Genomic DNA, 16,390 nt, shown 5'->3' on the forward strand with positions numbered 1-16,390 from the left:
ATATAGTTTATATATATATTTTATATATGAATTTATATTCATATATATAAATAAATAAAAATAGTTTTATATATAACAATATAAATATTTTATATATATAAATATAAATAAATATTTGTATATATAAAAATATAAATATTTTATATATATAAAAATATAAATAAATAAAATATTTTTATATATAAAAATAAAAATATTTTATATATATATTAAAAATTATATATATATATAAATAAATAAATAATTTTATATATAAAAATATAAATATTTTATATATGTATATAAATATAAATAAATACAATATTTTCATATATAAAAATATAAATATTTTATATATACATAAATATAAATAAATAAAATATTTATATATATATTTATATATATATATAAAATAATTTATATAAAATACAAATATATATATATATAAAAAAAGGATAAAAGTTACAGTGCAATTTAAGACATCGTCAAATCTGGTTTAGTGAACGATTTTTTTTTTGTAATTTTTTTTAAACAGATTAAATGACAGATAAGTAATACGAGAGAAATGACTGATTTAGTTTTAGTTTTAGTTTAAAAATAAATTAAAAAATTAAAAAAAAAAAAAAACAAGGGAGGGGACGCGGTGGATGCTCCGTGTTGACGTCATGACGTCACGTCGGCGAGAAGCCCCGCCCTCCTCCACCACAGCTGACGATGACCGAGCCGCTACGGAACTTAGCGAGGCAGCTTGCGGCGTTCAGAGCGCCGTTGAAATGCGCTGCGAGGTGCCGTCGTGTACTTCCCGTGCTCCGACGCTTCTCCTCCTCCTTCTCCTCCTCCTCCGGGGTTTAAAGTACCAGCGCTTTAAGTTCGTCGCCGCTCGCTTGTTGTTTTCAGCCTCCCGACGCGTTAGCTGTCGAGGCTAAACAAAACAAAAAACAACAAAAAAAAAAAAACGGGGCTAGCGGGTTAGCTGCCGTCGTTTAGCTCTCTCGGTGTTTTGTTCGCTTACTTTTGGTTCCTCGGCTCTTCCTGCGTTTTTGAATGCTGTTGTTGTTGTTCGAGTGGAAGCGACGTGAGTATGCCTCTTTAGGTTTTTGTTTTGTTTTGTTGTTTTGTTTTTATTGACAACGTGACCGAGCGCAAGTTTGTTAAAACTTGGGGTTTTTCAGTCGCTCGCTTTGTGGGTGGCTAGCAATGCTAGCCGGCTAACCGAGCACCTCCTTGGTTTTTTGTTGTTGTTGTTGTTGTCAACAACACTAAAATATGCAAATAAATATGAGCACACGATGAGCTTGTTGTTTTGATAGGACTGTGGCTGTTTAGATTTTAAAAAACAACAACAACAGATACACGTCGTTTTGTAGCTGCTGTATTTAACAGATTAACAGCTAAACGTTCATTTTCTTTTGCAGTTTTCACCAGTTTTGTTTCTGAGATCTGTTGACATTTGTCTCAGGAGGCTGCAGGGTTCACGATCCGGTGTCACGGTTTTATTAAACTCGCAGCTCTTGACAGACTTCACTCGCGGGGGGTGGGAGGTGGGGGGGGGGGCAGAGGCAGAGTTTCAGGTTTTCTGCTTCTTGTTTGTGTTGCTTTTCCGCAGCTCTCCTCTCCCGGCCCGGCCCATGAACGAGAGCCGGACCTGAGCACCTGTGGGGGAGGAGGAGGAGGGGGAGGAGGGGAGGCCCCCCAATCTGTGATGTTCACATATTTCCCCCCTCTTCATCACCCGACCCCTCCCGGTCCATTTAACCAGTTGTACTACCACTCCCCTGACACAAACTCTGCACCTGCAACAGTATGATCTTTGACGCTGACCCCACCCGGCCCACAGGGACGAGAATCCCCCAAAACGAAGCTCTCCAAATGATATGATAGTAGCCGCCTGGATCACTTTCTGTGCCTGCAGGAGCCTCGCGCGGGTTCTGCTCTTCCTCTCCTCCTCCTCTTCCTCCTCCTCCTCAAGCTCCCTTCCTCCATTCTGGGAGGCCCTTGCCAGCGTGGTCTCCGGCACGGGAACCATGGGTAACAGCTGCGTGTGCCGAGAGGACAGCGACTTGGAGGACCACCATCATCATCATCATCATCATCATCATCATGGGTCGTCGAGGGCGACTCGAGGACAAACCAGGCGGGTGGACCACGGGACGGGCGCGGGCGTCGGAGAGGCCGGAGAGGCTCGGAGCAGCCGGCCGAGGGACCCCGTCAGGCCGCCGCGCCGAGGGCGAGGGCCCCACGAGCCTCGACGGAAGAAGCAGAATGTGGACGGCCTGGTGCTGGACACATTGGCTGTCATCAGGACACTTGTAGACAAGTAAGTCTCGTCATCTTATAAATAATTCAAGGGTGGAAATGGAAGAAAGAGTCAGAGTGGTTTGTACAGTTTTTTTTTTTTTTTTTTTTTTTTTTAATCTAATATCCTGTAGACTTAGTAGTCCTCTCAGAAGTGAGTTCTACCAGTGTCTCTCCGTACAGTGCTTTTGAGAAAAATATCAGCCTGTCCAGTTGGTCATGACATACACCTGCAGATATATGGTCGTTTACCTGCGGCTGAAAACAAGTAGAAACTTGCTAGAGAGGACATTTGTGCCAAATTCTTTTCTGATCTGCGTTTTCTCTCTTCATGTAATGATGACTTTGCTGCAATGATTTAGCAACATTTTCGTAGCGGGTGTAGATGCTGAGGAAATCTCTTATCTTTATCTTCCTCTTAACTATCATTATCTCCAAAGAACACCTGTCCACGTTGACCTTTGGTTTGATTGACTTAGAACAAAATATGGGAAGGATGTCTGTCGAGCGTTGTCGGGAGATATATTGGTAAGATGAATGTTAGAGGAGGTCCATTTAAATTAGAGGCAGCGTAGTCTGTTTTCTTTCTCTGGTTATTAGTGTGATTCTTGCTTTGACAGCAGCAGCAGCAGCAGCAGCACTGGTATACCTAAGGTGTATTTTTAAACGGAAAACAATTTCAGTGTCCTTTTCCTTCCACAAACTTGGCCACTTGAGCATCTCTCGTTTCCTGGCATAGTGAAAGGTCTAATTTCTGGAGCTCATGCAGTAAAAAGTAGAAGTCTCATGTTTCCAAGTCCGCCGTTAACAACAAATTTAGTTTCTGGTGATGCTGGACCTTCAGAGAGGAAGGAGTATTCTGATCATATCCAATATCTTTGATAGTGATTCGTTCATGTCCATCAGAGCCTTTGTCACAGCTCTGTGCAGCCCTGTTTACCTCTATCATATCTACATAACTGATGTTTTGTACATGACAATACAGTTCCAGCTTTGTTTTTTTCTTTTCTTTCTCTTTAACTCCTCTTTCACGAGACCCTGTAGCTTTTCATCTCTGATACTTGAAATCCTTCTGCAAAAATGTACAATTTCTAGTTTGTAATTGTAAGTGACACGATCGTTTGATTTCTGCCTTTTTAAGCATATTCTGTCGGATGGAGCCACTTGTTTAATTGCCTTGTTTTCTATTTACAGATTTTTCTCTGACATTTTATTCTCACAAAGCTTTGCCTCACGGGTGATCTGTAATCTACCTTTCAGCATGATAATATGCTTTGATAAAATGACAGCAAAGGGCTGAAAAGTTGACCCAACTTTGTGAATGAATAACTGTTTAAAGGTTCCGCATTTGTGGAAGTCGTAAAATTATTATTGCTGGAAAAGGTGGGTCTTTTGTCTTCAGTGCATGGGTGCAGGATTCCTGTAACTGCCTGTTCCTGTTCCTCATGCTAACACCTCCAATTCATAAGCTGCAGCTTTAATGTGAACTAAGAGAGAGTTAGAAACTGCAGCTTTAAAGTTTAACATTTCCATTGGTGTGTGACTGTATTTTGTGTGTTTAAGCTTCATAATACTGTGAATTTTGGTCTTATGACTGCCATACGATAACTTTGTGTTTGTCTTGCTGGTTTGAAACCTTCAGAAATGGCAAGCTTGTAGGGAAAAAAAAGCAGATGGACAGAAAAAAAAGAGACATCTGACTGTAAAATGCAATCCAGCTCCTCTAAAATGTCCAACTTCAGTTCATGTTTTTCATTTGGTTTTGACCGTCAACTGTTGTCTGAAATGTTGTTTTGGACTTATTTATCAAGTTAAATCCTCAGTGTATATATTTCAGAATCTATATTTTGGAAGATGGCAGTGTTATAATATAACGCTGGTAGCAAGATATAGCACAAATCCCAATTTAACTTTAACCATTGGCCTTATTGAATACTTAAGTAGTCATGTTTAAAACATGCATGCATTTTTAACAACGTGTGTACATTTTATTAAGTAAAGTATTGGTATTCAGGATTACTTTGCGGTGTTAGGAAATCTGAGAATTAAGCAGTCTGGTTTTGCACTTTGGAGCTTGGGATGGGCCATAGCAAGCAATAGTAATAGCAGCATTGTTATTACATTATGTATTATGCAGCAACACCCACCGAAGCAAATCCAGCACAACTGTACCCTCTCCTGGACCTTACTGTCCGTAACATTATAGCAATCGCAGAAACGCACAACAGCGTGACTCATTTGTTTACATCGATCCAGATGCAGCGATCACAGGGTCAGAAACACTTTTGCTGGTTGAGTGCTTTTACTGAGAAGCGTCACCACCGTTTGTGTAAAACATGCTCATAGATAAATGCTCATGCGATATTCAGATGAAGTTCGAAAACTCCTAAACTCCTAATATTCTACGCAAACTCTGCTTTGTTTTTCAGTGACCAAGAGCCCCCTTACTCCATGATCACTTTGCACGAGATGGCAGAGACGGGTAAGGAAACCATGAAAACACACATCGACGCACCGAGTGGCTAATGGCTGCCTCAACCGGGTTTATTGAACTCTTCAAGTCAAGATGACAGTTTCTGCAGATTAAAATTCAACCAACAAACAGTTGGACTGTCGCTTTAAAAGTACTGAAGTTTGACAAATTTTCGAGGGGATTTTCCATCGCTACTGACGTGTGAAGAGCTGCCGGGATTTAAACAGGCCTTCTCTGATTCCCCTTCTCCTTTCAGGCTGAACTTATGAGTTGTTGTTGAGAACTGCTGAGGAAGTGGTATTACAGTAGCGTTGTCAGCAGCAGATATTTTTCTGTTTTGACGCATTTGGACTGTTTGACACTTCGTTGACCCCAGTCATACTCTTCTCGGAGTTATCCCTGGTATCATTTGGCTACGTTATCTGGATAAAGACATCATATCCATGCCTTCGCATTTACTCCTGGTATTAACATTTATTTTCGTTATCTGGTCAGCAGAAACAGAGCATCGCATGTTAAGGGAAGCAGTGCTGCTGTATCGTTGCTCTTTCTTTTTTCCATCGCTGTGCTAATGTCACTGCTACTATCTGTGGCGTTCGTCAGGCTTGCTTGAGTCAGCATGAGCAGGCAGTTAGTTGACAGATTGCATCAATGTACATCTACATCAGTTTTTGAAATACGTGGTGTTCGAAAGTAGGTCCAGCATTAACATTGTGAAACAACATTTTGACCAAAACGCACAAACCCCACACAAAGAGGATGGGTAGGTTTCACAAGTTTGAAAAGTATCATTCATGTCAAACTGGAGAAACCCTCACTGATCAGAAGAGGGGGGGGGGGCTGCAACACCACCTGTCTGCTGCTTACAGTCCTGCTGTAATTTCACTGTCTCAGCAGTTCTCCAGAACACCCAGTGGCCTAGCCTGAAGGGACATTACATCACTTGGGGAAGGGACAAAATCATGACTTACATCACAGGCATCACGTGTTGGTTGGTTGTTGTTTTTTTTTTTTTTCTTCGAATTAGCGTCTAATAATTCTGGATGTTTTTGCACGTTTGTGCAGCAATTGAAAGAAAATATCAGACAATAACGGAGGGTCTGATTGTTAAGCTTCAGCGGATGTTTGTGTACATTTTGAGTGTTTGTGTGGAAGCGGTAGCCTCAGAATTGTGGTGTTTGGGCCTTGTGTTATGCACATATGGTGTTTGATGCTCACAAGGACATGCCGGTGTTGTGTGCCTTGACAGCAGCCAAGTGGGATATTAGCTTGCAGATACTGAACCCTGAAGGCAGCCAAGCAGCAAGTCGGTCAGCCAGCCAGCCAGTCACTTTCTGTTTGACATGTGCTATGATGTTACATTATTCATAAGCCAGTTGGCTTTCATAAGCGATAGTGTTATAGAGGGGAGTCACCTAATGGACAGGAAATGCATGTTGTAGTAATTGTGCTGCATCAGATTGTCAGCATATTTCAGTTTTGTGTTTTTTAGTCTGACCTCCATGTCAGTTCTTGTGTTTTTGCATGAAAGGCATTTTGTAAGCAACTAGCGAAGCAGTCAACCTGCAGGTGAGAATTTTTTTTCAGATGAATATGTGAAAAGAACGCGTATATATGTTGCCTGAAGCAACAGCGATGGCAAGAAATAATGAAAAAGATTAAGTATCCACAGGGTTTTCCCCAAAACTGTTCTTGGCACATTTTATTGTTTTCTTCAGTGTGGAAAAAAAAAAAAAAAAATCTCTCCATCTGTTGTATTGATCTGTGCAGCGGAGAAAACAGACTTCAAGGAATTTACCTTTTGAAATGCACTTAGGATAAAAACCTTATTTATTATTGAGAGAGCAGGTAAGTCAAATGTTTTCTTCATATCTTATGCAGCCAGGTAGTTGTCTTTCTTACAGTGGATGGAATGATATTTATGTTTGCGATCGGTCAGCCGAATATTGATTCGGACTTTTCTTTTCTCTTCTCTTAGACGACGGTTGGCTGGAGGTCGTCCAGTCTCTGATTCGAGTGATCCCATTGGATGATCCGCTTGGCCCTGCAGTGATCACCCTTCTCCTGGATGAGTGTCCTCTCCCCACCAAGGTGATAATCCAACTCTTAACCTAGAAAATAATAGATGTAACCTCGAAACTGACTGGCCTTTCTGTTTGAGACTGCAGCTCAGAAAACATCACGGTTTCTGTATTTTCTTGATCGTGTGTGCGTATACAGCGTCGTAGCTGCTCCTTGAGAGTTAATCCTTCTGCCACAAAGTAGTTGTTAAACCCCTTCTACACATTTCAACATGTGGACTTGTGCAGACGGAAAGTAATAGAAGCCGTATCATGTGCACCAATAGCAATTAACATAAAACAGGAATATGCAATACTAACTTCCAGTGGATAATATGCAGGTTTTGAAATTCTGCTTATTCAACTACAAAGTACATTCACGACTACTTTGCTTTTATTGTTTTCTTTCGGTGTGTCTCTGCTGTCCGCCGTCTCTCCCCACCAAACTCTGTTTTTGTTTTGTTTTCTTTGCTGCTTTGAGCAAATAAGATCTGGTTCGGACCCCCTGCTTCCCTGCCCGAAGTAACCTGAGGACAGTGAACATATCATGACACTCTGAACAGAATGAACTCGGTGCTGCTCTGAGTATTGAGCAAAAAAAGCACTGGAAGTTAAAAATGTAAAGCGCCAGAGACGCGTACAAACAGCAGATTTCTTTACTTGATTTTCCATCAAAATCAGGTGTGGATTTGCAAACATTTGAAAGTGAAGTTCAGTGTTCCAGCTCTCCGTCCTTCTCGACTTTCAGGATTGCTTCATAGAAACTGTGTGTGTACGCGTCCCTCTGTGGATTTACTCGTCCTTATTCTGTCTCCAGGATGCTCTCCAGAAACTCTCTGACATGTTGAGTCTGAGTTCGGCTGTTGCACGACAGGATGCTCTGAACCCGGCCAAACACAGAAACACCACGGCTGTCCTGGGATGCCTGGCAGAGAAATTGGCTGGTACGGTCCGCATTTACACACCGGATGTAGTCAATCGAGCTCGTTGCAAGAAACAAATTACAAGAGCAAGTCTCTGTGTTTGTCAACTTTACATTAGATCACACTTCACATCACTCGGTAGCTAACCTGCTTTGTTTTTTGGCGTAATTTAACAATGTTTATTCAAGACGCATTCATTGATGCAGTTTGGTGGTGTTATTAATGTCTAGATTAAAAGCAGGTCCTGAAAAAGACTGGAAAACACTCCTTCCTCAACTCTGATGTATATATACTTGTCCTCTCGACGTACTATTAACACAATTTATTTACATTTTCAAAGAAACAAAGTGAAAGCAGACACAGAGAGATGTACACAGTGCCTTCTGGTCTTCACACAGGACTAAATTAATGTTGTAAGGAACTAAGCTGTCAGGGGATTTCACTGGTTGTTAAAGATCATAAATCATTTTACGTCAACTCATCTTTTGAATTTTGTTTTGAATTTGTCTTTTGGCGTCTTTTATTTTGAAGGACCGGCCAGTATTGGATTGCTGAGCCCTGGAACGCTGGAGTACCTTCTGGAGAGCCTGGTGAGCAAACATCACAGTGTCGCATACTAAAACCTGAGATTCACTGATGCATTGTGGTTGATTAACTGGTGAGGTAGCAGCTGTAGTTATCCTGCTGCTGGTCAAAGACACAATCGGGTGAGATGCTGACTGTACGTGCAAGTACAGTGTTGAAGCATCAGTGTAATCATGCCTCATCATGTCAGGCAGGTAGGTTGCAGATTTCCTAAATACCCTCAGAAGCCCAGGCAACACATGTCCAACACAGACATAATGATAAACGGATGGAGCCTCACTGCTGTCTGATCCACTCTTACTGTGCTTTGTCAGCGCTAGATGGATGCCAACTCTGTTGTTGTCAGCATTTCAAACAAAAGTAACAAGACCTATCTAGCATATTTAAACAAAAGTGAGCAAAATAAGTTCCAAGTGGCTTCGTGGGAAGATCTTATTCACCTGAATGCCGTTCTGTAGATCCTCTTTGCGGTGTTCTGGCATTTTTGTCACTTTATTAATAGTAACATTGGAAATGTAAAAGAAATGTGGGGAGAGAAGGGGAGCACGACATGCAGCAAAGGCCCAAGAGCCGTATCGAGGATGTGCCGGTTATGTGATATGCACCCTGCCCATCAGTCCAGCGGGCACTCCCCTGCAACATTTCTCACATTGAGCACTCACAGGAAGTGTTGATGTAGACTTTGAACAAGAGTGTCAGCAAGTAAGAAACTGCTTTTGTAAATAAGTTGTGATTATGTAATGCCGTGCAGGAGCTAAAAGATGCACGCTGGTCAATTATCTTAATGTACTTTGTTTTTAAAGTTAGCATTGATGGTTTTTTTCCGTCAATAAAGCAAAGTTGTTGTGAAACTGTTGCATGTAACTGTCACGTTGTTAGTTTCAAAAGGTTACAAAAGTTTTTATCTAGCTGACATCTGAATTTTTCTCTTTTAAATTCACAAGTACTAATTGTACAAAACATTTTTTCCTGCACCTTTGCATGAAAGGGGAATGTTTTTGTCTGTTTGTCAAATTAGTTTAATTTAAAAAGAGACATTTCTTTTCCATCTTTTGTGTGTCCCCGTCCCTCCAGAGCTCTGAGGCCCACCCTACTGTCATGCTGTTCGCTCTCATCGCTTTGGAGAAGTTCTCCCAGACGAGTAAGTTCACCCACTGATATCTTAAAGCCAGCTCAGGCAGGTGAAACAAGACTGAACATGACCTTATCAAAGCAATGAGCAGATATACTCAGTCGTTTCCATGACGACAGGGCTGTCCAGTTTCACAGCTTTAACTGCCCTCTACTTCCACAGTATTGGTTACCTTGATTTTTTTGCATATAAGATTTTACGCTGTGTGGTAGAAAACAAAGAAGCGATGTTCTTAAGCAGTTCCTACTTTTTTATTGCCAAACCAGTCTGCTAATTGATTATTTCTTGGAAAAAAAAACACACTAATACTCTCCGTGACCATTGAATAAACACTTCTATTTTAATCGCTTTAGTTAATCAGTCCAGCTCTCCATGTAGGCTGCGTAATTGGCTCCCATTTTATCTGCACTGCTTGTACCTGAACCTGACCTGAAGCCTTAATTAATGCTTAAACTTTGTTTTCTTCCATTTTATGTGACTTATGCTCTTAAACTCTGGGTATCCTACCACCTAAGGCTGCACCTGAAAACCTCCTGTGCAGACACCGATGCAGCTCTGAAGCTGCTGCTGCTGCTCTGCTGTCGTGTTGCTCATGTTACTCCTCCTGTGTAGAGACAGCGTTGCACACAGTAACTTGTTTATTTCATCTACATCTTCTCGTTTCCTCAGGTGAGAACAAACTTACAGTATCCGAGTCGTCTATCAGCAATCGACTTGCGGTCCTGGAGTCGTGGGCAGAGCATCCCGACTACCTGAAGAGGCAGGTCGGATTTTGTTCACAGTGGAGCCTTGACAACCTGTGTGAGTAAAGACTCGGCCACGGCAAACTCTCTAAACAGGCATTGATGTGTTCGAGTCACTGAAATGAGATGATGTTTCTCCCGTCGTCGTCCGTCCAGTCCTAAAAGATGGTCGGCAGTTCACTTACGAGAAGGTCAACCTCACCAATATCAACACCATGCTCAACAGCAACGATGTCAGCGAGTACCTCAAGATCTCCCCTACTGGACTAGAGGTGAGACTGTGTGGTGTGTGTGTGTGTGTGTGTGTGTGTGTGTGTGTGTGTGTGTGTGTGTGTGTGTGTGTGTGTGTGTGTGTGTGTGTGTGTGTGTTAGACAACATTTCTAACATCAAAATTTGATAAACGAGGACATAAAAAATTGAAATGTTTACTCTTCCTTTTTGTTCCCGTCTTCAGGCGCGATGTGATGCCTCGTCCTTCGAGAGCGTGCGTTGTACATTCTGTGTGGATTCGGGCGTTTGGTACTACGAGGTGACGGTTATTACATCGGGGGTGATGCAAATCGGATGGGCCACCAAGGACAGCAAGTTCCTCAACCATGTAGGCATCTCCAGCTTTATTTATTATTTATTTTTTATTTTTACTTTTCTTCCTAGTTTTCTGATTCTGATCCCACACCGTCTTGATTGTACTGCTGTCATGTAATTAAAGCCTTTTGTGTACGTGTTTGTTTCAGGAGGGTTACGGGATAGGAGATGATGAATACTCGTGTGCGTACGACGGCTGCAGGCAGCTCATCTGGTACAACGCTCGCAGTAAACCTCACTCTCACCCCTGCTGGAAGGAGGGTACGCACGACTCACACATGGACACACGCAGCTATTACTTTGGACGGCTGTTTTTTTTTTTTTTTTTTTTAAAGATTTCCCTAATTATACACACTACAGTAATTTTGAAATTGTTGTCAGTTTGAGCAGCGAACAACATCCTTTAAATGTCGGGCTCACTTGTTTGGAAATTGCTTTGTGGTTTTCGGTGTTTTGTGATTGTTGAGCACCCACACTTTTAACAACACCGCCAACATTCAGGCTTCGACTCACCTCCCACATGGATTGATAATAGTAATAACAACATGCCAAGGCTTTATTCTGCTGTGCGTGTGCGTCCTGTGTAGGAGATGCAATCGGCTTCCTGTTGGACCTCAGCAAGAAGCAGATGATCTTTTATCTGAACGGACATCAGCTGCCGCCAGAGAAACAGGTCTTCTCATCAGCCACGTAAGCTCACACAGAGGATTGTTCACATATGTGGCTCATAAATTCCCCTCGTTTACTTCCATCCTCTCTCTTTCTGTCCTTCCCTCCTCCCTTCCCTCGTTTTTACCTCTTTTCCTCCATGTTTTCTCCAATGAACTCCTTTGTTTCCGTCACCTCTGTATCAGGTCCGGTTTCTTCGCGGCGGCCAGTTTCATGTCGTACCAGCAGTGTGAGTTCAACTTCGGGGCGAAGCCTTTCCGTCACCCACCCTCCGTCAAGTTCAGCACCTTCAACGACTTTGCCTCACTGCTGCCCAGTGAAAAGATAATCCTCCCGAGGTAAGCAATAAAGCTTTCGTTTAAAGAGGGGTTTTTTTTTCCCCCCCTTTTTTTGATGAGGCTGCCTAAAATAGACGACACTGTAATCGTTTGGGAAAGCGGTATGTAATCTGTTGTTTTACCCAACTGTCCTGAGACTAGTGAATCATTTGTTTGCACACAGCTGTGTAGATACGGCATTATACAAACATGACTCATCATTTGGAGAATTTTCATTACTCATTTATTTGTTGGCTAACATTAAACCAGCTCCTCAGACTTTTTGTCCATGTAATGACTACTCAAAGAATGTAGTAGTATGAAGAGAGCAATATCTGTTTTTTTGTTTTTTTCTACTACTCACCAAGCCTCATGGCACTTTGTGATGGCTGTTCAGTGTGATCTCTAGTAAACCATGAAAGTAATAAAGCATCTGCAATTCTCAATAAAATTAATATCGCTGATTGCGGCTGTGTTTGACAAGACCAATAAATACCATCTTTGATATCTTTATGACTTTATCAACACCTCTGTCACACAATGTCAACATTAACAGAACCTTTTCATCTTAACAGAGAGGGGGAAAAAAATGCATTTCCTAGTTTAACTAAAGTTAATTTGGAGCCTCAGTGGTGTATTTTAACAGATCAAGTGAGCATCTATGAACAGTACATTTTCTTTGTTACTGTCAGTCTGTAGCTCCTCATCGTAGAAATATAAATTGTAAATCTTTCACTAACACATGTGTGGCTTTGGACGATTCACTCCTAATTTAATTAGACAGATTTTTGTCCCCCGTCATTTCCGTTGGAAACTCATTTGGAGACGGATCTTTTAACAAATAGTGTGAGCGGGAGGAATGATTAAAAGGCAGTTTCCATGTTAGTAGTAAAAAACTTTTTTTTTAAATAAATTACACACCCGTCATGGAAATGTGTGTTCAATCTGACTGTCTTCAGTACCATCACAGTGCTCTTGTGTGTGTTTGGAAACACTTCTACACTGCATGTATGTTTGTGTGTGTTCTTCAGACACCGGCGTCTGGCCTTACTGAAGCAGGTTAGCATCCGAGACAACTGCTGCACGCTGTGTTGTGACGTCATGGCTGACACAGAGCTGCGGCCCTGTGGACATGGGTACGTACACATCTGCTGTATTTGTATATACGATCTGTGACAGCAACTTTTATTTTTTTTTCTTCAGTAGATGATATTAATATTTAGCTGATTTTCTCTGTCTTGTCTTGCATTTCCTGTGACTGGATGGTAAAATGTCCTGTGTTTTTGTTGTGGTTGTGTTTTCTTCCAGTGGTATGTGTATGGAGTGTGCCTTACAGTTAGAGACGTGCCCGCTGTGCCGCCAAGACATCCAGACCCGTGTTAGACTCATTGCACACGTCTCCTGACACACTTCCTGCCCTTCCTCCATCAAGGAGAGACACACAAGCCCGGCTGCTTCCTCCTCCTCCTGCTCCTCCTCCTCCTTTAATCCCCTCTCACCCATCAGGGCTGCGAGGACGGTGCCACAGTGTTGTGACGACGCCAGAACAGTGAGGTCTGGTCAGAGGAGGCGGCGATGGAGGGGTGGAGAGACGAAAGAGAGGAGATGAGAGGAGAGGGGGTGGGGGGTGGGATCAAACCACAGCTGGATCCCCACAAACTTTTCCTCATTTACCTACATCTCCTCTTTTGTACCCTTCTTGACAACTCACTGCTGAAGCTGGGCCAGGAATCGTTAACTTTCTACTAACAGTACGTTTTTCAGACAAAAAAAAAAACTAAAACGTGAGGAGCAGAGAAAACTTCACCAGATTACAGACAGAACCATCTTCTTATCCGCAAGCCCCTGCGTAAAGTTATGGAAACATCCTTCCTGATATGAGGATCCCACTGCGCTTTCAGTCCAAAGGCTTCTTCTATTTAATCCCGTCACCATCATGCACATGTCTGCAGATCTGACAGGGCTGCGTAGCAGAACAGAACACAGCTTGTAGTTCAGTATTAAACCCAAGGTACAGATAAATTTGAGGTGTATCTCACCTTGCTTTTGGCTATAGATATGCAAATTAATGTGTTCTCAAGGTAGCATTTTTATTGTCTCTTTCCAACCCTTTGGGCAGCTTTACTGTCTGTACTGATTGATGGCTGATTTGTCATCAGAGAAATACAATGTTGGGTAAAATGTCAAATTTTTCTCTTGATTTCAGAAAACTTAAAAAAATTCCTTGAGTTCAGTTTTCTGATTGAGTTTACAAAACTATTAAGAATCAATCAGCTTGTCGTACAACAAAGAAAGGTAATGACATGAATTCATGTTATACAACCGGTCAAAAAAAAAAAAAATGGCACACTTCAGTCTGTATTAGAACTAACGGATTTCCCTGCTGCTTTTTGTGCTTGTTGTCTTTGCTCCGATGTTGATCTTTACTCTGTCATGTTTGAACCAACCACAATACACAGGGATCAAAATTACCAGAAATTTTATGTGTGAATGCAACCCCCCTCCCTCCCCCCCCCTCTAAAATTATAAATGCATATTTTGAAGGTCCAGTGATGGGGAAGTATCCAGTTAAACTTTCAACCCTACCTTCTGGACTTATCTGGTATTGCTTGATGGGTGCTGAAAATGAGGCAACAATTTGCAATGTAACTCCACTATGAGTCGGGCTTAATCGAGGGGCCGCATAAGGAACTTTGTCTTAATTTGTGTTTGTGATGACAAACGCATGTGTCCACAAGATGTGATTTAATTTTGTGTTGTAAACGAGGGTGAACACTGGGAAGTACAACTGTTTTTTTGTTGTTGTTGTTGTTGTTGTTTTTAAGATTGACGGTGTTTTATGAGCTGGGCAGTAAATCATTGAAGCGAATGTGAAATGATTTGTTTTTCCTCCCATCAGTTTACAAGAGTAATCCTTAAAATGATGTAATTTGGTTGTGAAATACTTGACACAAATGAGCAACAACAGGAAAAAGGACCCGCAGCACATTAATATCAGCTAAAGCTCTGTTTCAGTTCTACGAATCACAGCACTCTCAGAGGAATTTTCTGCATACTAAATCGATCTTGTAAAGAAAAAAAAAAAAAAGGTTTGGCTGATTATAAGTGTATTTTCCAGTTGACAGGGTCGGACTGAGTCAAATGTGGTTTCCCGGTTTGTGCTCTGTAAAACATGACACATGCTCTCATTTAGCTGTTTCTCCATCTTTCTCTCCCTCGGTCTTCTCCAGCCTTGTGTTTTCTGTTCGTCTTCTCTGTCCATCCTTTACTTGAAGCATCTCTGGGTTGATTGAATTGTATTTCGGAAACGGGTGATAAAATTAACGTACGAGAGATCGTGATTCAAGAAAGAATTCTGTTTGTACAATTTAAAAAAAAAAAAATTCAAAGACATTGCAAGTTATGACTGAATAATTTTATCTTGGTCAAATTGTTTATGAAACGGTTCCCACTCCACCAAATTGCATGAACAGAATCTATAAAATCATTCAGACTGTACTCGAGTGGTTTCTGAGGATAACCTGCATCTTTGTTTGACAGAAGACTTGTCTGCTCAGTGTTTGTTACCTTGTATTTCTTGGCGCACCTTATACATGGAGGTGAGAGGTAAGTTGTCTCTGTGGTTGGAGATGAAGTTCAGGACTGTAAAGAATAAGTTGTGCGTTGTATTTAAAACATCTATAAAGGAAATTTCCCCCAGAGTTCCCAAAGATGTGATTTATTGAAGATTTGTTGTTACCTGGATTGTGATATTTGTAATAAATGTATGTTCATGTGATTCTTTTGTATGACTGGCTGACTCTGCTTAACATAAAACCATTAATGCTTTGTTTCTCTGACCTGAGTGATGATGATAATTTGAACCATTAGCATGTAAACAAAAGGTGTGAACAAATATTAGTTTTTTAAACAACAGCTGAACTTAAATTGTTGAAAAATGACCATAAACATTTGGTAATTATTATATTGTGTAAGTGAAACTTTAGCATTAAAAACAAAGGACTTTTTTTTTTTTTAGGTCCCGGAGAAAAGCTTTGTCCCAGTAAAGTTAAAAAAAAAAAAAAAAAAGAATCTACTCAGTCCCGGGTAGGAACCAATGTACACAGATTTTGTTCTTCCGGACGAAACGTAAAGGCGCACATAAACGCGCAGTTTCCCTGGCAACAACTACGTTCGCAAGTTAACGTCCACCGATTTATTCAAACAACATGGACATCACGGAACGAAGTAAGCAAACTAAATAAAAATCTAACAACATTAATGCAACTTAAAAATGTTTAAAATGAATTATTTTAAGTTTGGGAAAAAAAAATACAACAAACCGTGACAGGTGTTGTTTAGCTAACATTAGCTTTACTTTAGCCGTGGCAGCTAACTTAACGTTTAAGGACCAAAACCGTTAACGTTGTGATTCAGTTTTAACACTAAATGTTATCACAAGGTAACCCTGCGGTTCCTGACGGCCTTGTACAAAACAAAAACAAAAAAACATTCACATGTTGCCTCCGTGTCACCGAACAGCTGTCCGCAGCTGTGCAGACAACATCGTGGACATCGTTGCTGTGGACGAAGAAGACATATTTCACATCACCAGGTGGGTTGAACGGAGGAGCTCCTGACTCACGAGG

General features: G+C 41.2%; 1 protein-coding gene across 2 annotated transcripts; it reads left to right on the forward strand.

The window, feature by feature from the left end:
• Window positions 1–700: 700 nt before the first annotated feature.
• rspry1 (ring finger and SPRY domain containing 1) lies at window positions 701–15,601 on the forward strand. 2 transcript variants are annotated; one of them, XM_069705373.1, is made up of 15 exons: window positions 701–1,054; window positions 1,586–2,296; window positions 4,704–4,756; window positions 6,726–6,838; window positions 7,625–7,751; window positions 8,262–8,320; window positions 9,390–9,456; window positions 10,117–10,248; window positions 10,347–10,462; window positions 10,646–10,789; window positions 10,926–11,037; window positions 11,364–11,466; window positions 11,631–11,783; window positions 12,794–12,898; window positions 13,071–15,601. In XM_069705373.1, the coding sequence occupies exons 2-15, from the start codon at window positions 1,854–1,856 to the stop codon at window positions 13,165–13,167; spliced, it is 1,824 nt and encodes a 607-aa protein (XP_069561474.1). In that variant the 5' UTR covers window positions 701–1,054; window positions 1,586–1,853; the 3' UTR covers window positions 13,168–15,601. The 2 variants fall into 2 exon arrangements, with proteins under 2 accessions (XP_069561474.1, XP_069561475.1); XM_069705374.1 differs by having other exon boundaries at window positions 1,892–2,296.
• The last annotated feature ends 789 nt before the right edge of the window (window positions 15,602–16,390 follow it).

The sequence above is a fragment of the Brachyistius frenatus genome, unplaced genomic scaffold, assembly GCF_029030835.1.
Source record: "Brachyistius frenatus isolate BFR_SWC_R1_liver_20210118 unplaced genomic scaffold, ASM2903083v1 Contig_55, whole genome shotgun sequence".
NCBI classification, from domain to species: domain Eukaryota; kingdom Metazoa; phylum Chordata; class Actinopteri; family Embiotocidae; genus Brachyistius; species Brachyistius frenatus.

Excerpts from the sequence above, each read along its gene's own strand:
- rspry1 (XM_069705373.1), top strand. The coding sequence starts at position 1,854 with ATGATAGTAGCCGCCTGGATCACTTTCTGTGCCTGCAGGAGCCTCGCG. Across the intron at positions 2,297-4,703 it reads ATCAGGACACTTGTAGACAA|TGACCAAGAGCCCCCTTACT; the intron begins GTAAGTCTCGTC and ends TTTGTTTTTCAG. Across the intron at positions 7,752-8,261 it reads CCTGGCAGAGAAATTGGCTG|GACCGGCCAGTATTGGATTG; the intron begins GTACGGTCCGCA and ends TTTATTTTGAAG.